Consider the following 21,145-nt stretch of genomic DNA (forward strand, 5'->3'; position numbering starts at 1 on the left):
CAACTATGGATTATAATGGGAGAACTACAGTTAGCTGAGAACTTTTTCCCATCTCTTTACCAACAAGTACTCTTATCCAAGAGTATTTTTCCTTAATAAATGAAAATAAGAGTGTATTTTTTAAGTGAATGTATACTCAATCATACTCTTTCACACTCCACAATACACTCTCCCAGTCCAGATCATTCAACCTATCTGTGACTCCTCTCTTACTCTTCATATATTAACAGGGAGCAAATATTAATACAATTCTACCTCCACAAGTTTTCTCCCCCAGACTTTGTCCTTCCTACTCACCCCACAATCCCCTCCAGCATGTATAGTCTATAGAATCAGGTACAATTTTCCCTATCTAGGCCCAGTCTACAGTCCCATTTCATCTGTCAAATAAAATCTAATTTGAAATCACTCCATTTCTTAACTGTGTCTGACTTCCTATCTCAGGGACCCTGCCAAAAATATTCCCTCATTCTGCTGCTGAAAGTATTCCTTTACCCTAGAATGCCCTCCCACTCCTGCTATCAAAAATCCTAAGTCTTCAGAGGCCCAAATCAAATGCTACTTTCTTCATGAAACTCTCTTAGACACCTTGGTTGAAATTAACCTTTCTTTGACAATCTCAGGATGCTTTGAGATTAATTTGGGACACTCCTCTTGTTTACTTCCTACTATACTATGAGTGCCAAAAAGCAATTTACCTCTGCATTTAGTGCCATCTACTGTTCAGAGCCTTGCACACAGCACACACTCAACACATGTTGACAGAATTGCTTTTCTAATTTTTTTTCTTCAACATGAGAGTCTTTAATCTGATGTATCCCCAGAACCTAGTGCTTCCAAAGAAGCCAAATCCTCTAAGCTAAACAATGTCAGCTGCTCCACCAACTATACTATTAACTACCTTTTGTTCTTCTGTTTAATTCAAGATCAAGGAGGTATGCAAGCAGAGAATCCCAACACGGATACCTAAACCAAAATCTACAGGCAACACTAAGCTTTTCCCTAAAGCTCCCCCAGGGCTTATGGATAAGCCCAGTCACTACACTGGCTGTGGGAAGCTACACATCATAAGAACTGTCACCTCTAACACTTTTCTCCACATGGGAGGGAAAAGGTAAGTCATGCCAATGCATTATCTGGATTCATCCACTTACAGAAATATCCAGAAAACTAAAATTACCAGTATGAAGGCCAAAGAGGAAAGGTCATCTCTCTAAGAAATGGTGAAGCAGCAAAATGATGAACAGTTCATTCACAGGTTGCTGGACCTGGTGAATAGCATCCTGAAAGAGCAGCATATCTGCATTTATTGTACCTATATGTGTGTATATGCATATACACACGAACAGGCCAAATCCTTCCAATTCCTCATTCTATTTACAATCCAGCCCAAAGCTGGACCATCTCTCTATCATTAGCACGGGATAGGACTGAATTCATGAGACCAACTGACAAGTTTTCTGGTGAACTCAGAAGTAAGTCTTTCATTTCACAGAACTTTATTGAATCATATTTTGCTAAGAAGATATGCTAGAAAGAATTCCTAATCAACTTCAAAAAAATCAGATCATTTCCATCAAAATGGCAGGACAATTAAAATCACACTTTAAGGTCTAAAACTGATTTCTTTACACTCGAAGAAAATTCTTAGTACAAGAAAGAAAGGAACCAAAAAATGAGTAATAGACGAATACAACCTTTCTGTGATGGACCTGATAATTACTGGTATAATATGCACACTTGACTGCTGGCACTTAGACTTCTGTGTCACTTGTAGGAGGTTGCCCCTCCTATATATGCCAGGCCATAGAATCATATTGCTAGGCTTATTACAAAAACTATTTTAGATGGATATTTCTGCTTTCTAAAGCAATCAGGATATTTAAGAGTCAAAGGTCAAGAATACAGAGATCTTTTAGGGAGAAAGGAATCACTGTCCTAGGTGTTTAAAAAAAAAAGATACCAATTTATCATCTCATCAGACATTCTTTAATGACATCACTTCAATGTATCAGTGCTATAGAAAAACAGTTGATTCAGCAAGACTCAAATTCCAATCCTAGCTTTTTACTTATTTGACAATGAGCTTGGCATTCAACAGTCTGAGCCTTGAGTTTCTCATATGTAAAACAGGACAACTTAATAATTCTTCAGGTTCCTTCCAGTTCTGATTAACCATGACTGAATTCAACCAGTCATCTACAAGGTGGGACTCAGGCCTCTGGCAGTACTAAGCTAAAGTAATCCTTTTCATCACACTTACAGCTCTCTCACTGAGGTAAAAGAAAGATATGTCTATAATTTAGTGAGGACAGAGCAACACAATAATGTTACAAGACAAGGCATTTTTGACATGAGACACAGTTATATTGTGCAAAGCTTCAGTGTAAAAAAAAAAAAAAAAATCTATGAAGAGCATGATGCAAGGTTCTCTGTGATCCTGTACCGAGAACTGGAGACAAGATCCTGGAAGAAATCCTGGAAGGACAGTGCTTTAGCAAGCTATCCTGGGACGGAGCCAGCAAAGTAGGAGCAAAGGAACTGCCATTCTCCACACTCATCCAACCCGGCCTGCTTCCATGTACTTGTGTCACTATACAAATAACCGTGGACTCACTCCAGTTTTAAGGAGGAGGAGAAGGAGCTGCAAGTCTGAGTACCACTGAACAAAGAAGTCAAAGAGAGGGATGATGTGCAGCAGTCCCAACAGACAAGTAACAGAGGAAGAAGTGAGGGGCGGTCAGGTGAATTAAAAGCCTGAAATGGAAAAGTCTAAGTTGAAAAGTTGTCAGACAAAGAGTGGGAAGAAGTGAGCTTAAAAAAAAAAAAAAAAAAAAAGTAATGGAATTCTAACACAAACATACAGGAGAAACAGTTCAAAAGGAAGTGCAGGGTGGTAACAGGTAAATGGTGCAGTCGGAAAATGTGTAGGATACTTAGTGTTGTGCCTGCAATATGGAGGTAATGTTAAATGAACAGAGGATGAATGAATGACAGAGAAGAGGACCATTCAGTCAAGACATAAGTGAGAAAGTTGCTAAGAGATAGCACTGGTATATAGTTACAGTGAAAAAAAGCAGTTACGCTATGTGACTGACATTCAAGACTGATAATTAAGATAATAGAAAGAAAAAACACTGGATCTCCTGTAGTAGAAACCAAACAGACTGAAAAGAAGCATAAAACAGGAGAAACAAGCATGAAATACTCCCAGAAAAACAAAAGACACTGGGAACATTTTTACCTTGAAAAGGAGCACAAAATATGTTGTATGTTGGATATTTTAAAATTGTCTTTTCCTAGGTTAGGAGACTTCTTCAAGTGTTTTCATGCCGAGCTGGCATAAATTCAGGAGAAGAAAAAAAAAGGAGAAGATATTGTACAAAGTACTAAAAAAGAGTCAGAAAATAGCGAAATTTCTTTGGCAAGCAGCAGAAATCCATATTTAAATGGTAACAATTCTAATCCCAATAAGACAGAAGTCTTTAAAATAACAAAGTTTATTTTAAAGACGATTACCAACCAAAAACCATACTTATTTTAAAGCAATATGTAATAAATGCAATAAAAATGCATAAGTAGCTCAGAACTGGGAATATTATTTGGGGTTTAACAAAATGGTGTTTGAGCTGTAACACAACTGAAACATAAAGAATCCTGTTTCCTGAGAATAATTCTATTTCTGCAGAAATGTGACCTCTCTGAAAAACAGTAAAAGTAAAAGAAGCTATCCTAATTCTGGAGTTACTTTACTAAGTTTTTAAAAGAAAGCAGATAAAAATCCAAGTGAAGAAAAACAAATCCAATTTGTAACAAGAATTTTAATAACCTGATTTGTTTATGCTGGAGGGTTTCCTCAGCCCTTCATTTATTTAGCTTTGGTGATTTCTAAACTAATCTCCTTTTAACTACTTGGAATAAAGTATCTGGTTTTTAACAGAAATGTGACTGATCTAATATATGACTGATAATGATGGGCTAAGTAATGGAGTATCTGATGTAAAATGTAGTTCTCTCTGGGATATGTTTCAAATTCCCACTCAACTCTGACATTGAACCTGGGGCAGGGGTGTATGCAAACTGCATGCCACAGATCAAATTCAGCCCTGTTTGTTTTTGTATGTCCTGCAAGTTAAGAATAGTATTTACATTTTTAAATAGTAGAAAAAAAATCAGATAATAAGTATTTTACAAAATGTGAAAATTACACGAAATTCAATTTTCATTGTCCATAGGTAAAGTTTTATTGGAACACAGCCACACTCATTTGTTTACATATTTTTTATGTATGCTTGCTTTTATGCAAAGTTGAGTAGTTGTGACAGTGACTGGAAAGCCTAAAATATTTACTATCTGGTTTTTTACAAAGAAAGTTTCTGATCTCTGGTCAAGTGTGAATTAGACTAGCAAGGAACTCAGGAACAAGAGCTTAATCAACATTAAAAAAACAGTAGTAATTTAAGAACTAAGAATTCTTTGAAAGCTGATGAAAACAGGGAAACTATATTTCAAGCTGTTTGTGACACATTAGTAAAATGTATAAATCTATGAATGCACTAAAGTGTTCAACTAAAGAACATCTGATAAGAACAGGTCAAAGGATTTGTGCCACAAAATACTGTTGTCATTGAATCTGAGAGGGGAAATGGAAGTATTTCTAGGCCTTCCAAATTCCTGGTCTTTTTTCAAGAGATTCATAGACATTTAGCAGAACTATAGCAGAACTACTGTGCACGTTTGGGTAAAGATGTATAAATTTGTACTTTTAAACACTTAAAATTGTTGTCAAGAACCACTTGTTTAATCACTTGTAAGAATTACTGAAATTGTATAAATAAAGTAAAAGTAGTCCATGAAGGTTATCTGTGGGTCCATTTGTTACACAGTCTTCAAGTACAGAACACTGACTATTGATGCAGCATGTGCTCTTTCTTCTTCTCTTCCTCTCACATTTTAAAATTTATCCTGTCCCTGTGTTTGCCCTTGAACATCTTTTCTTTTTTTAAAGATTTTGTTTATTTATTTGACACAGAGATAGAGTCAGTGAGAGACAGAAAAGAAGCAGAGAGTGTGGGAGAGGGAGAAGCAGGCTTCCTGCTGAGCAGAGAGCCCGATGCGGGGCTTGAAGTGGGGCTCGATGAGGGGCTCGACCCCAGGACCCTAGCTAGGATCATGACCTGAGCTGAAGGCAAGATGCTTAATGACTCAGCCACCCAGGCATCCCTCTTGAACATCTGTCAAAATAATACTACTTGCATTTTGGTTGAACCACACTGATGTATAAATTCCACAATGTAAGCATATGTTTCATCCTCTAATCCACCAGTGTCTAAAGTAAGGCTAAGCATGAGAGTTCAATAAATAATTTTGAAGTTGATTCTCTGTTGTATGTCATTAAAATGTACTACAAATATTCCAAGTCTGAATTCTATATGCAGAGACAATGTTTTACTACTACTTTACATCTACTATGCATGGCTGCCTATAGGTAAAATTAATACTGTAAAGGTCTAACTTTGGTATAAGAAGAGGGGAAGAAACCAAACACTTGAATTATTCAGGTTTAAAAGATCCAAGGCATTCCCCTACTTCATCGTTTCTAGGAGGAATTCAGCATAGATAAAGCAATGTGATTTGAAGATGATATAAAACAATACAAGAACAACGACAAAAACTTTTAAATGCTCATTTCAGCAATCTCAAACAAAATGACCAATTACATTGATTCTAAGTAACAAAAGCTGTCACCACCAAGAATTATCAGCTCATTATAAAGCAAAAGTCTGTTTTCCTCTTTCAAAACAAAATTTATAAAACTAAATTCAAATATGGTTAGAATAAAAGGTTAGTATACAGTTATACAACAAGGATTTTCAAAAAGAGAGAAGCAGCGCCTGTCAAATCTGTCAAAAGCCTGAGCAAGATTTTGACAATTCTTCTAGTGAACTAAATTTCTTTAGATGTGGAACTCCTATGTTGAGGTCTTCAAATGTGGCTATGAAACATTAACAATCAATTACTTAATGAACAAATTCTTTTTTTTTTTTTAAAGATTTTATTTATTTACTTCACAGACAGAGATCACAAGTAGGCAGAGAGGCAGGCAGAGAGAGAGAGGGAAGCAGGCTTCCTGCGGAGCAGAGAGCCCGATGCGGCGCTCGATCCCAGGACCCTGAGATCATGACCTGAGCCGAAGGCAGCAGCCCAAACCATTGAGCCACCCAGGCGCCCCCTTAATGAACAAATTCTTAATGAGTGCTTTCTAAGGACCCAGATACTACTCTAGGCACTGAGTATACAGCAAAGAACTAGATAAACAAATCCCTGCTCACATTTGGCTTACAATCTAGTGTGGGGGATCATACCAGAATGTAATAATTTAACAACGAAATGTAATCTATTAGCAAATGTTATCATTTAACAAGGCAAATAACAGTTGGTGATAAGTGCCCTGCTGAGAATTACCATAATGTGATGATATAATAGACCAACTAGATGGCTACTCTAGATTGGCTGACATGGAATGCTTTTTTTTCAGTGATATCTGAACTGAGGTCTTAATGTTCTAAGAAAAGGACAGCCATTTGAAATACTGGAGAGCCCAGAAAGAAAAAGGAACACCTACTGTAAAGGACTAAGACAGAATGAAGTTGCCCTGTTGAGGCACAAAATAAAGGCATAAATTAGAGGGGAGTAAATAGTAGATGTGGCAGACATCAGTCCTAATAAGTAACCTGGGTTGTATTATATGTGACAGATGAAGCCACTGAAGGGTTTGGGCAGGAATGAGATCTGATCACTCAGGCTGCTAATTGAACAGTCCAAAGAGGAACAAGACAGAAACTGGGAGCCCTGTTAGTTTACTGCAGTAGTTAAGGCAAATGAAGATGGTAACATGTACTCTGATGGGTAACAGAGGAGAAAAATGGAAAAAAAGCATTCAGGATGTCTTAGAGTTACAGACTTGATAGATCAGAGAGTAAGGCCTTTGTTTGCTTTCATTTGCATTTGACATTCTAGTAAATAAGCAGACTTCAAGAAGACAGCCAGGTATGTGAGTCTAGAGCACTAGGATGAAGTTTGACTTCCTGGCAAAGATTGTTCTCAAAGCCCAATGATACAGTCCGCTTATTTGTATCTCTGACTAATCAATGTTCTTTAGAAGAGTAAACTTTAGGGCGCCTGGGTGGCTCAGTGGGTTAAGCCGCTGCCTTCGGCTCAGGTCATGATCTCAGGGTCCTGGGATCGAGTCCTGCATCGAGCTCTCTGCTCAGCAGGGAGCCTACTTCTCTCTCTCTCTCTCTCTCTCTGCCTGTCTCTCTACCTACCTGTGATCTCTCTCTGTCAAATAAATAAATAAAATCTTAAAAAAAAAAAAAAGAAGAGTAAACTTTAGGAGAGTAAGAGTTAATAGACACAATTTGAAAACAATGATGTATATAAATAGATATGAGCCTTTTTTAATTGATAAAGGATTGTTATTTTAGAGATGAGAGTCTTTTTTTTTATCCCCAAGGGTACAGGTCTGTGAATCACCAGGTTTACGCACTTCACAGCACTCACCAAAGCACACACCCTCCCCAATGTCCATAATCCCACCCCCTTCTCCCAAACCCCCTCCCCCCAGCAACCCTCAGTGTGTTTTGGGAGATTAAGAGTCACTTATGGTTTGTCTCCCTCCCAATCCCATCTTGTTTCATTTATTCTTCTCCTACCCACTTAAGCCACCATGTTGCATCACCACTTCCTCATATCAGGGAGATCATATGACAGTTGTCTTTCTCTGCTTGACTTATTTCGCTAAGCATTAGAGATGAGAGTCTTAACATTGATAATCAGAATAATTATCTTTGAGAAACTTAAGTGCACAGGCTGGTTTCAGATTGCCTGCCTATGAATCCCAGCCTCCCCACTTACCAACTAAATAACATTGGGCAAATCATTTAACCACTTAGTGCCTCAATTTCCTAACCTGTAAAATGGGAATAATAGTAAATACATCATAGTGTACTGGTGAAGATTAAATGAGCTAATACACATGAAGCAATCAAAATATTATGTGCCAGTATCTGGCACATAACCACCACTCAACAAATGCAGGTTAGCGTTATTATCTACAGTCTCCTTATACTGTACATAGAAGTGTGTTCACACTTCAGTTTTCTAGTTAGATGCTTGATAAAGATGAATCAAATATTCAGAATAAGCTAGGGAAGCAAAAGCAAAATCCTCTTCAAAAAACAGAGGCTGAGAATTTGGCAGATTGCTAAAACATCCTCTTTAAAAGTAAGCTGTAGGGGTGCCTGGGTGGCTCAGTTTATTGAGTGTCTGACTCTTGATTTCAGATCAGGTCATGATCTCAGAGTCATGAGATCAAGCCTTGCCAGGATCTGTACTCAGCAGGGACTCTGCTTGAAATTTTCACTCTCTCTCCCTCTGTCCCCTCCCTGGGCACTTTCTCTCTAAATAAATAAATAAAATCTTAAAAAAAAAAAAAAAGGTAAGCTATACATGTGCCAGTCATTCCTAAATCTCTTATCTCTAGCCTTGACCCAACCCTGGAGCTCCAGATTCATAAACCCTGCTACCTGCTGGACACTTGACTTGCTAACTTAAGAGGGATATTACTGGAATAAAAAGGGAAAACAATCAATATTGTCTTCAGTAAGTGAATGATCAAGTGACCAACTCCAACTGCAAAAACTCTTGGCTCTGCTCCATAAGTAACAAAATCCCTGCTGGAAATGACATTCTCAGTTTTCAAGCAACACTGAGAAAGTGCCCAGTTTAGTCAACTACATGAAACCATGGGCATTGTATCTGTTCATTTTAGCATTAAGGTTTCGCAATTATGATTCTAATGCATGCATTATTTACTATAAATAACCTCAAATAATCTCTTAAGGTATGCAGGGAATAAGGAAATAAGTAAAATGAAATGTCGGATGTCACTAGATGACTCCTAGACTCTGTTACCTGAACACACTGGCTGAGTACTCTTCAGCACACACAACTCTCAGTGGTCTTATCCTGGACCAAGACTCCAATCACCAACAATGATGTCAATAGGGTGACATCCCAGGTAGACTAGGACAGTCCCAGAAAAATTCTAATGGCATGGCCTTTCATTCTTAAAAGTATTTAATTGGGTGAGAAATTATATGTCTATCTAAATACATGATCACCAAGAACTCTGTATATCTAGCAGCATGCATACATTTATTCAGCTAATCTCTCTCAAACACCAGGTGCCAGGTCCCATGTTGGGCTCCAGTAAAATGCAGAATTCTAGCACAAGAGTGGAAGTTCTGAATAGCCATAAGATGTATGCAAAAAAAGGGTCATATGTAGATCAAGATCAAGAGCTTTAGTAAGAGTCTCTGAATTACATTTCCTTAGACAATAAGTAGATAGCCGGATATGTTAGACAGATGTTTTACATAGTGTGTATCAGTGTTTGGGAATCTGTATGTTTGTACAGTTTGCTTTCAGAAAACATGCAAAAGAATTCATGACCATGAATGCTGAACCTTTGTTATAGATGTAGATTGTTAAAATGGCTAAATGCTTCTTGCTACCATAAGCGTGAATGGAAAACAGATGGTAAGGAAAGATGTTTACTTTTATAAGCAAGTAGCACAGCACACAACAGAAATAAAGGCATCATTATAACTATCTTTCCTTTCTCTGACTTAAGGCACTATTTCTCCCATGACTTTCAAAACAAAAATACAGTTCACACATTTTAGGCTGATCTTTGCCCCATTAACATAGGTAGAATCAGGAAATCTGAATTGGTTTGTTGTGATTTTTTTCTGAATTAGAAATACCATACAGATTATTTAGCAAATCCCTGACAAATAATCAAGCATATCTCAAAGAAGCTTACATGCTCACTATACTAAGAAGAAGTTAACAAAGCAAATACCCCTGATACATTTAAAGTCAGCAATTTTCAAATGTTAACCTTAGAGTTAGAAGGAGTCTAAGAAGCAGGGTGCCTCTAACATACTATCTTGATGGGAATCCTGGTAACTTACATGAAAGATGCTATAAATCCAATGTTTAGAACAGTTGGTTTGTTAAAACCCTTAAAAAGATAATCTCTAAGGACACCTCATTTTACTGATAATGATACTGAGGCCCAGTAAAAACACATTGTAATAGTGGATAAAGTATGACTTTGAAACTCAGGCATACTTGTGTAATCTCTTCCCAGATATCTTCTTTGCTGTGTGTTTCTAAGAACATTACTGAACTTTTCTGTTTCTCATCTATAAAAGTGAAAGTAATACATATCTTTTAAACATATTATGAAGATTAAATGAATTTATGTTTATGAAAATATCTGGCATATTAAAGACACTCAATACACATTAATTTCTTTCCTTCTAAAGGGTGACTAACTTGAGAGACATGGCCAGTAATGGGCAAGAGGCAAGGCTAGAATCAAGAAATAGGATCCCCTTTACCACTCAAAAGGAATTCAGTTATTTCTTAAACGATTTCTATACTTAAATCACATCATAAAATATAGCCTTAAATACCTGAGTTGAGGGGGGAAGGGTTATCAAAGTAAATGTGTAACACTACAGCCTGCAAGAGATATTTCTTAGAAACAAAGTAGCAACAGAGTCAGGAAGTTTACTGGAGGAAGTATTACACTGGCTACCTTTTTAAAAATGACATCTACTCAGTTTGTACCTGAAGGCAATTCTTCTGGAAACAATGTTGTAGAATTTTGCAGCTTTAATGGACACTTCACAACACATATTTCAAAATTAATGTTTGCAGCAAGTATGTATCAAGTGTCAATCATGTGCAGTGCCTGGTGGACAATATGACATGGATAAGACTTTGCTTTTTTTTCCCCTAAAAAATATCTTAGAACCTGGTAGAGAATAGAGGTAGACTTTGAAGAACGATTGCAAAATGTAATTGTATACTAAGCCTCATGGAACTTGAAAGGTTCAAAGTCAGCCTGTGGTGAGCAGTTACTAAATGCCACCTACTTAAAGATAAAATATCCACCACATTGGCAGTGGGTACACGTAGCATAGTAAGTTGTTTGAATTGAGTTAACTAAATTCTAGTCTTGCTTCTGACACCAACTAGCTAGGTGAACTTGTGAAGTTATTTAATATCTTTAGGTCTCATGTGTCTCTTCTGTGAAATGGCTGAGTTCAAAAGGATGATTGGTTTCTAAACTTCCTTCAGGCTTTAACAGTCCAAATAACAAGATGATGATAGCAAGAAAAACCATAGCTTATATTTACCTCGCATATATTCTGTGCCAAGCACTGTGCTAAAGTGCATCATTTGTATTATGTTTATTTAATCTTCATGATAATCTTATGAAATTGACATTATTATCCGTAATTTATAGTTGAGGAAAGGGAGCCGAAGCAGTATTAGTGGGGCCAGAATCTCCATTTGTTTTTGTTTTCTTAAGATTTTATTTACTTGACACAGAGAGAGATAGCCAGAGAGGGAACACAAGTAGAGGGAGTGGGAGAGGAAGAAGGAGAAGCAGGCTTTCACCCCTCCCCCCGCCCCACCCCAAGCAGGGAGCCCGATGAGGGGCTCGGTCTCAGGATTCCGGGATCATGACCTGAGCCGAAGGCAGATGCTTAACGACTGAGACACCCAGGTGCCCCAGAGTCTCGATTTGAGTAGAACCACTCTGAATCTAATCCAGGAGTTACCCTTAACCACTACGCGCAAACTCTCTGAATTCACGAAAAATCTACCTATTAAGAAACACGTAAAAGGAAAATCTTTTCTTCAGGGTCTTTCCTGACAGGAGGGTAGACCTGAGTTAAAGCCACACTGTTCACCCAGTAATAAGGCTCCCGCACCACTTCATTCCCGATGCTCGCGCGCTCCCACAGCTGGGCACACCACCGCGGGGCCATACATCGTGACCGCCAGAGGCTGGCATGGGCAGAGGCTCACCTAAGGATGCAGGGGTTGGGGGGGAGGGGTCGGTCAGGGGAGGCCCCGCAGCCGCGCGGGCAGAGTGGGTACCTGGGCTGCTGGCTGCACCTGCAGGCTGGTTCTCCCACCACTCGTCCCCAAGGTCGTCTGCCATCTCCAGTGGGTCTAGTTGTGAGCGGACCACCAAGGGAAAGAGGACAGTGGCAGATATTCTCCTAGACTCCAAGCCGAAAGGCCAGAGTTGGCAAGCAGCACGCGGAGCCTCTCCTCAGACACCGTCGCCTCCGCCCCGCGGCAATGACGTCACACCTCCGCCCCGCCTCCCCGTCCCAGGCGCTCATCCCGTCGCAGTTTCCACACAAGTGCTGATGAAAAGACTCTGTCAGGTAATTCAAAATAAATCCTCACAAAAGCATAAAGACAAGAAAACGAACCCCCCCAAAGATTATTATCTTTTTAAATAACTTCTTTCAAAACATTTTGTGTCTTCTTCTTCTTTTTTTTTTTTGGTCGAAAAACTATTGACGAAAGTGTGAAACAGGATGCTAAGACAATTGTTCTCTATTCGGTTTCAAAGGACGCCTGCCGCGGGAGAAGAGCAGAGCACGTGGTTGTGTTTTCGTTTGTGTGCGTTGCGGTGTCCGGTGTGTATAGTTTGCTCCTGGGAAACGTGTGCAAGAATTCATGACCATGAATGTTGAGCCTTGGGTGTAGATCTGTGTGCTGCTATTTTTAGACAGTGTAGGTTAAGAAAATTTGATTGGTCCGGAAGGACTCGCCCACGAAAAGACTTTAGTGGTCCGGAGGCTCAGAGTCCTCGGTCTCCTTTACTTCTGAAACAAGAGGAGCGAGTCAGTTGCTGCTTAACTACAGGTAAAAAACTACAGGTATTTCTTGTCTTAAAATTCCAGCGCGAAGTGGCAGAGATAGGATTGATAGATTATGGAAAAGGAAAGTTAGATAAGAAATACGAGCATGGAAGAGGAAGTGTCATGACCAATAAACAGGTTAAATGATGTTCTGTCTCCTACTAACCCGGGAAATAAAAGAGAGACTTCCACGAGACACTGTTTTTCATGCAGTAAATTGACAAAATTAAGGAAGTCTGACATTACCAAATTCTAGAGTACATGCATCAGTGGGAATTCCTTCACCTTACTGGTGTGAATGTAAATTGGTAATAACCACTTGGAAAAGCAATTTGGCACAATCTTATAGAAGTAAACCTACACACCTCATGATCCAGCAATTTCCACTCTTAAATATACACACTTGGGAAACGGTTGGATACTACAGAACATTCACAGCAGCATTGTTAGTAACAGCAAAAAAGTGAAAACAACCGAAATATGTTTGTATAGGAAAATCGATAACTATGTTATAATATAGCCATACAATTAAGCATAGGAAATGAATCAACATACGTAATTACGTGGATATATTTTGGAAACATAATGCTGAGTTTTAAAATGTCAGCTGCCATTTTATAATGTTCAAATGCAGGGAAAACCAAAAATTGTTTAGGTCAAAAAGTACACATGTGATTTTAGAGAAACAGAGTAGTAAACAAAAAATTTAGGCTATGGAGTAACCAGGAGATGAGATTAAGAAGAACAAAGGTAAATGTAACTTACTGGCAAATGTCCAATTTAGATAAAGTGGTGAGTTCATAGATATGCATTGAATTCTTATGGTTTATAACTTATAGACATGTTACATATATTTTTGTGGCATTTAATAGTATTTATTTATCTAATTTAAAAGATAAGGGAAAATTCACTTAGAGGAAAAAGACATTTTCAGTAGTTAAATTAGGTGCTATGTAAGAACTCACTAAGAATTCCAATTAGTGACCCAACATCTCAAACAACACTCAAAGCTTCCAGACAGTTCTGCTGCCTTTCCCATATTATTTCCTTTTCCCACTGTTCCTGATATTATCCCAGATCAGTCTTCCTTCTGTGTCCTGGATCCCAACCCCCTTTTACCTTCTAACCTCTTCCACTTCAGTAAATGTGAGTACCATTCTTCTGGTTGCATTGTCGTCATCTGATTCATTGGTAAGTTTGGAGGGATCTATCTCCAAAATATATCCCAAATCTAGCCATTTAACCAACCATCTCATCACTTCCACCACTACAGCCTTGGTCTGAGGTAATCATTCTCTTCTGAGCCACTGTAATAGTCTTCTAACCTTTTTTTCTCTTGTTTTCTCTTGTCCCACCTCAGTCTTGCTTCCACACAGAAAGTAGTCAGAATCATTATGTCACTCCTCTTAAATGCTTTATTCATCTCTTATCACACACCCACTCATCTCCTTGGGGATTAGAATTGCATCTTTCTTGTTCACCACTGTGACCTTAGGACCACGAACAGTACCTGGCACACATAGACACTGACAATATATAGATTGCATGTCTGAATTTGAACTTCTTCTATTCTTTATTGTTTTACTTACTAAGCAACCTGTTAAGTTTGTTTCCCAAGTCAGCTTCCTTTCTGGTGACAGATATAAAAAGTCAGAAAACTAATGCCCCCAGCAAATGCAACCTATCACCCAGTAAGTGAGGATAGTTTTTACATTTTCAATGCACTGCTGAAAAACAACAACAAAATAAAACACACCAAAAGCCAGAAAGCAAGGAAGTAAGGAAGAAAGAAGAAAAAGAAAAGAAACATGCAACAGAGACTGTGTCCCTGATGTATTTATACCTGGTCGTTTACAGAAAAAAGCTTATAGCCAGTCTAAGCTGTATATCCATTTAACTGCTCTATTGATCAGTGAATTGACATCCTACTTTAGAAACTCATCTGTTGTAAAATTCTGTACCCCAGTATTTGATTACCTCATCTAACATGGAGAAGCTCAGGTTGAAATAGATCTGTATCTTCTTCTTTCTGTATGATTTCTAAATGAGTATTAGGAGAATTTATAAGAGGAAGCATTCATTTCCCAGCAGAGTGCACTGAGAAGCCTTCATAAAGGACGTGGTACTTGAATTTGACCTTGTCAATGGATATTGATTGGCATATTGTTTGGACATGTCATTTAATCTTGGTGGGCTTCGCTTTGCTCATAAAGGGAATGAATTAGATGATTCTTGAGTTCTTCCACCTCCATGCCTTAATCTTGAATATCCAACCAAGAATTCCAGATATTAGTGTTCATTAGATGCAAAGGATGTGATGGAAATACTGTTTTAGGAAAGTTAAATTGGTGTCACCATGCAGGGCACTTGACCTTGCCCTCATCCCTCCATTGGAGGCCAAGTCTCTCTCAGGCTTAGGGGTAATAGTGGCTCTCCACCGTTGCCATCCCTTGGGTTGTTTTCCTAACCCTACCTCATCTGCATAAATGCTTCCTTTACTAATTTTTTTTTATTTGTGCAACTTAAAGGATGCATTTTTTTCCCTGCTTGGATCCTAACTGATAGGTTTACTGCCATAGTTTAGGTTCCCCTAAAAGCAGAACATGGATACAAGTAGTTTATTTGGGATATGATCTGATGTGGGGAAGGGGGCAGAAATAAAGACAGGGAGAGTGAGATAAGGAAGGAAGGATGAATAGTAAATTGGTTATATAACTGGCTCTTTATCCTGTAAGGGACCCTCTGAGAAACAATGTAGACTGCCTTGGAGTTATCCACAGGAGTAGGATATCCAGGGTATCTGAGTGGCTCAGTCGGTTAAGTGGCTGACTTTGGCTCAGGTCATGATCCCAGGGTCCTGGGATGGAGCCCTGCATCAGCCCTGCTCGGCAGAGAGACTGCTTCGCCCTCTCCCTCTGCTAGCCCCACCACTTGTGCTTTCTCTGTCAAATAAATTAATAAAATCATTAAAAAAAAAAAAAGGAATAGGATATCCACTGACTGCCATCCACTATTGGTTGAAAGTTGTCCCCAGGAATTTGAATTTCCAGATACTCTCGGGCTATGCTGCCACTGAAGAAAGCCCTGAGGCAGAAGAGCAGAGTTATGTAACTCAGCATGCTTGAGGTGGAATTCTAGCAGCTACCCAGAACTTTTGTCCATCGCTGGACTAATTTCAGAGTGGGCTGAGGGGCACAAAAACATCTTCATGTTACTGTTAGTTTCTCTATTTTATAGATGGTGAAACTAAAGTTGGGTAATTAAGTAATTTGGCTCTAGTCACCCATCCAGTAGGTGGCTTCCCATCTGCCCGTGGCTTTCATAACTCAAAGTGATCTGTGACCCCAAAATGACCCATATCCAATGGACTAGGAAAAAAATAGTATAGAAGAGAAAGAAGAACTGAAGTGAGGAACATCACTGTCGATTTGTGAAAAATAGTTTGGAAGTAAAATGGTGAGGAAGAGAGGACAAAAAAATAGTTTCAAGTCCTAAAAAGTGAAATATGATATCATCTTTGATGAAACTAGCAAAAAAAAAAATGAGGGAATAGTTTGGGGGTGAAATGATGAGTTTGATCTTAGACGAAGTAGAATCAGATGACAAGTCAATAAATAATTTCAGATGATAAAAGTGCTATAAAAGAAATAAGCAGCACTTGTGACCTGGGTGGGAGAATTAGGAGAGGAGCATGGCAAGAGAGGAGGATGGAAAGACAGGCAGGGACCCCGAAGGGCTTCTTCGGCATGGTAAGGATTTCAAATGGGAGAACATGAGAGATTTTTAGGCCAGAAGATCTGCTTGAATTTTTCAAAGCTGGCTAGAGTGCAGTAGGAGCAGGGACAGGCTGGAGACTGTGGCAGTCGCCCAAGTAAGATAGCCATTGCTTGGAGTATGATGGTGAAAATAGAAGGAAAGAGACTGGTTGAAATTGCTTAGACAATGTGGAGAAGAGGAAATGATTCCCAGCTGCAGTGGACAGACTGTATCCCACCTCTCACTCCAATTCCAAATTCATATGCTGAAATCGTAATCCCAGTATGACGGTATTTGGAGAGGGAGGGCCCTCATCAAGAGCCTGACCATGCTAGCACCACGGGAATTTGGACTTCCAGTCTCCAAAGAAGCTTGTTTGTTGTATAACTACCCAGTCTATAGTAATGTGTATGGCAGCCTGAAATGACTAAGACGCTGCACCTTCACTATTCAGACATGAGGTGGAGGAGGAGAGACCCAAGAGCCCAGGAGAGAATGGCTAGAGAGGGAAGAGCAGAGCTAGGCAAATGTGATATCATGGAAGCAAGGAAGAAGAGTGGTCCCCAAACTAGGGTATGCTGCTAAGAGTTGAGGAAGAGAGGGGAGAATTATAGGGGTCACGTTCTCACAGAGAGGAACACTTAAAGATCCAAAGCCAATGGGGACATAAAATCTCACGGTAGCAGGGCCACTTCATTCAATGAGATTTGATGGCATTCCTGTCTTGTAGCTTCTATTTTCTCAATGAATTCTGAGACCTAATAATGATACAGGATTGTGGTTCCCAATTCTGGCCATGTAGTGGAATTTTCTGCTAAGATTTATTAAAAATAGAAACTCCTGGGTACTGCCTCCGAGGGGTTCTCATTGAGTAGGTCTGAGATGGGTCCTGAGAATTCAAGAATGCTCTGGAGATCTGATGCACTGCCAGTTAGGGGAATGAGAGCTCTCTGGCATTCAATGGCATTTTAATGGCAAAAATGACAGAGAATAAATGAATTAGGTGGGTTGCCATAATATCTTTCTGCTAATGTGTTTTTCTTGATTTATCTAGTGAACCTTTATAGTGATTTTGTCCACAATAAATAACCACTGAAACACCCTCTCTCCCCTTCCCATCTCCACCATCTTTTACATCTGTGTGAAATCAAGGGTTCTCTTGGGATTTATTTATTTTATAACATGAGTCCATCTAGATTTGGTTTATGTATATGGTGTTAGGGTTGAATCCAATTTCACTTTTCCTCTTGGATAAGCAGTAGTCCCAGCACCATTCATTTAAACAGTCTTTCCTTTCTCCAGTAATTGGCAGTGATAGCTCTATCATAAACCCAGTTGATCATTTGTTTAGGGGGCAGTTTTAGGACCTCATGTTCTGCTCCACTGCTCAGTGTCTGTCTTTATTCTGATGTCACATTTTCTTCAATAGCCTTTTCATTATTTTCCATACTTCTGTATCTTTGTATTTACCTTCAGGCTGAAATTCCCAGTTCACTATCTCTTCACTTATAACAATATGCCATGCTAAACCCCTTAGATTTAGAATAGATCATATATATTCTGGGAAAACTGCTCCTGTATTTCTCCTTTACTCTCACACTAATACCACACTGACCATGCCTCTGACACCAGATGTGTGGGGTTTCCATAGATCAAGTAATTCTCTGTGACACCACACCAGCTGGGTGTCCTATAATTCAGTTCAGTTCTGATGCCAACCAGAGTTAGCAATGTGAGATAGCAATGTTGCATTTTTTTAAAGCAAAAAAAATGCTTTGATGTTAGCACAACCCTCAGAGGGTAAGAGCTTAGTCCTGTAACACTGCCCACCTTCCACCTCAGATGCCAGTCTTAGGTTTCAGGTTGTCACCTGCATTTCTGACCTATTGACTATAATCAGAGGTTACTGTGACCCCCTTGTTGGATATGATCATTTGCTTGAATAGCTCATAGCACTGAGACAAATACTTTTGTATGTCAGTTTTTTATATGAAGGGTACAGATGAACAGAAAGATGAAGGTATGCATAAGGTCCAGAATGGTCCCAAGTACAAGAGGTTCTGTCTCCATGGAGTTGGATGTGTTCACCAACTGGAAGCTCTCTGAACACCACACTTTTGGGATTTTTTATGGAGGCTTCATCTTGTAGGCATGACTCATCATTCACTTAATCTCCAGCTCCTTTCCCCTTCCTGGAAGTTGGGGAGTGGGACTGAAGTTTCCAAACTTCAAATTATGACTCAGTCTTTCTGGTGACCAGCCCCTTCTAGGAGCCTACCACATGGTACTTTATTAGAAAAAAAGACTTTTTTTTTTTTTTTAAGATTTTATTTATTTATCAGAGAGAGGGGGAGAGAGAGCGAGCACAGGCAGACAGAATGGCAGGCAGAGGCAGAGGGAGAAGCAGGCTCCCCGCTGAGCAAGGAGCCCCATGTGGGACTGCATCCATCCCAGGACGCTGGGATCATGACCTGAGCCGAAGGCAGCTGCTTAACCTACTGAGCCACCCAGGCGTCCCGAAAAAAAGACTTTCTTATCATGCAGGAAACTCCAAGGAATTCTGTGCCAGGAACTATGGTCAAAACCCAAATATTAGAACAGAAGATGCTCCTCGTGCCTTTATCACTTAGGAAATTCCTACAGTTTTAGGAGCTCAGTGCCAGGAACTGGGGACAGAGAATTTGAAGCAATACTGTGAATACCCTGCTCTATTTTCCCTTGGTCCAGGTCTAAGCTTCCTTGCAGCTATGGTAGACCATTTTCATCATGCTGACAGCTGCCTTCCTTGAACATCCCTACTGTCTGCTTCTCTGGCATCATGGGAGCTTGTTGAGCCCAAGATTTAAAGAAGTTAGTACTCCCAAGGGCAACTCTAAACCAAACGGGAATAGGCATTAGTAGATAACTGTTCCAGGTTCTCTGTCCTTCATTTTTTTCTTTTGTGTATGTATGTATGTATTTATTTATTTATGAGAGAGAATGAGGGGGAGAGAGAAAGCACAGAAGGAGAAACATACTCCCTGCTGAGCAGAGAGCCTGACAAGGGGCTCAATCCCAGGATTTTGAGATCATGAACCCCTCTCTTTCTCTCAAATAAATAAATCTTTAAAAAAAATGCTTTAAGGGGTGCCTGGTGAGCTCAGTTGGCTGGGCGTCTGCCGTCCGTGCAGGTCGTGATCCCAGGGCCCTGTGATCTAAACCCACGTGGGGAAAGCTCTGCTCAGCGGGGGGCCTGCTTCTTTCTCCCTCTGTCTACTGCTCTCCCTGCATATGCATGCTCTCTCTCTGTGCCAAATATGTAAATAAAATCTTTAAAAATAAATAAAAATTTTAAAAATGCTAAAAAATTTTTTTAAAAGGGCATTTATCAGATGTCACTTAAGTTAGGTGACTCAAAAGGCTACCAGTTGCTGCTGTTGTTGTTGTTGTTGTTTTTAAAGATATTATTTATTTGAGAGAGAGAGATCATGAGCAGGGGTAGAAGAAGCAGACCCCCCCACCGAGCAGGGAACCTGATGCGGTACTCAATCCCAGGACCCTGTGATCATGACCCATGCTGAAGACAGACTTTTAACCCACTGAGCCACCGAGGTGCCCCAAGGCTATCAGTTTTGAGAAAAGAGGGCCCAGCACCACTTCCAGGTTGTAATATGCGCTGCTCTTGCATTCAGTTCATAATGATGTGGCAACCTTTAGGTGCTAGGTGACAGATAATGATGCTGTAGGGAATCTGGCTGGACCTAAATGGAGAATCATAGCACAAACTCCTAGAGTTCTAGAATAAGGCCATGCCTTCTATAGCTCAACTATTCAAAATGCAACCACTAGCTTGATACTTAGTTGTCGTAGAAACAGCATTTGACAATGGAACATCAAATGATTGTATGAACAGAGCTGCTCCTTCAAGATCTGGGTTTGGTAAGGTTGGGTACACACATCAACAGCTACTGAACAATAGGAATGGTTTATATGAGATACATCTAAGCAGGCCCAGAAGTCAAAAATAAGATAAATAAACAATTGGTTCAGGTCACCATGTCTCTTGTATTCCTCGGCTCACACCTGCGGCCTCATGGGGTGTTCCCTATGACCAACTGATGATAGAGGAAAATTCTCAAGACTGGTTCAAGCTTGGTATGTTGGTAGAACGGACAATGGTAGGAGATAGAACTGCTACTATTCTACCATCCCACTTGGGAAGGGGCCATAAAGGACAGTGATGGACAGTGGGCAGAACTTCAATATGTACATTGAACCATCTCCTCTGAATGGCAAGAGGAATCTGAGATAAGGATAAACAGTCCTGAGCAATAGTGAATGGTGTGGTTGAGTGTGTCAAGGGCCTGTAAGATACAGTATTTGAAGTTCAATAGCAAAGAGATATGGGAAGGGGGATGTGGAGGTACCTAAGGGAGTAGGCAAAAGTGTGTGGATTTTTGTGTCCTATGTCTAGGCCCACCAGAAAGTATCTACCACAAACAAGACACTAAGCAAACAGGCGGACATATGGCACATTGTATTTTCCAGAGATAGCCACCAATATTTCCCATCTGTCATACTTTCCTTACAGTGTGACTTTGACA

At 39.7% G+C, this 21,145-nt stretch overlaps 2 protein-coding genes across 6 annotated transcripts in view; one reads left to right on the forward strand and one right to left on the reverse strand.

Moving 5' to 3' along the window:
- FILIP1L (filamin A interacting protein 1 like) overlaps positions 1-1,948 on the forward strand; it is a 302,790-nt gene extending 300,842 nt beyond the window's left edge. For all 4 annotated transcript variants that reach the window (XM_032351058.1, XM_032351068.1, XM_032351078.1 and 1 more), the window contains one exon: positions 927-1,948. In XM_032351058.1, the coding sequence (XP_032206949.1) occupies positions 927-1,118 (192 nt within the window). In that variant the 3' untranslated portion in view covers positions 1,119-1,948. The remainder of the gene's footprint in view (positions 1-926) is intronic.
- Positions 1-12,250, reverse strand: part of CMSS1 (cms1 ribosomal small subunit homolog) — a 382,853-nt gene extending 370,603 nt beyond the window's left edge. Inside the window, exon 1 of one of the 2 annotated variants that reach the window (XM_032351108.1) lies at positions 12,028-12,250. In XM_032351108.1, coding sequence (XP_032206999.1) covers positions 12,028-12,091 — 64 coding nt within the window. In that variant the 5' untranslated portion in view covers positions 12,092-12,250. The remainder of the gene's footprint in view (positions 1-12,027) is intronic. The other variant, XM_032351118.1, reaches the window with a different exon arrangement.
- Positions 12,251-21,145: the final 8,895 nt, after the last annotated feature.

Source organism: Mustela erminea, chromosome 1 (genome assembly GCF_009829155.1).
Source record: "Mustela erminea isolate mMusErm1 chromosome 1, mMusErm1.Pri, whole genome shotgun sequence".
NCBI classification, from domain to species: domain Eukaryota; kingdom Metazoa; phylum Chordata; class Mammalia; order Carnivora; family Mustelidae; genus Mustela; species Mustela erminea.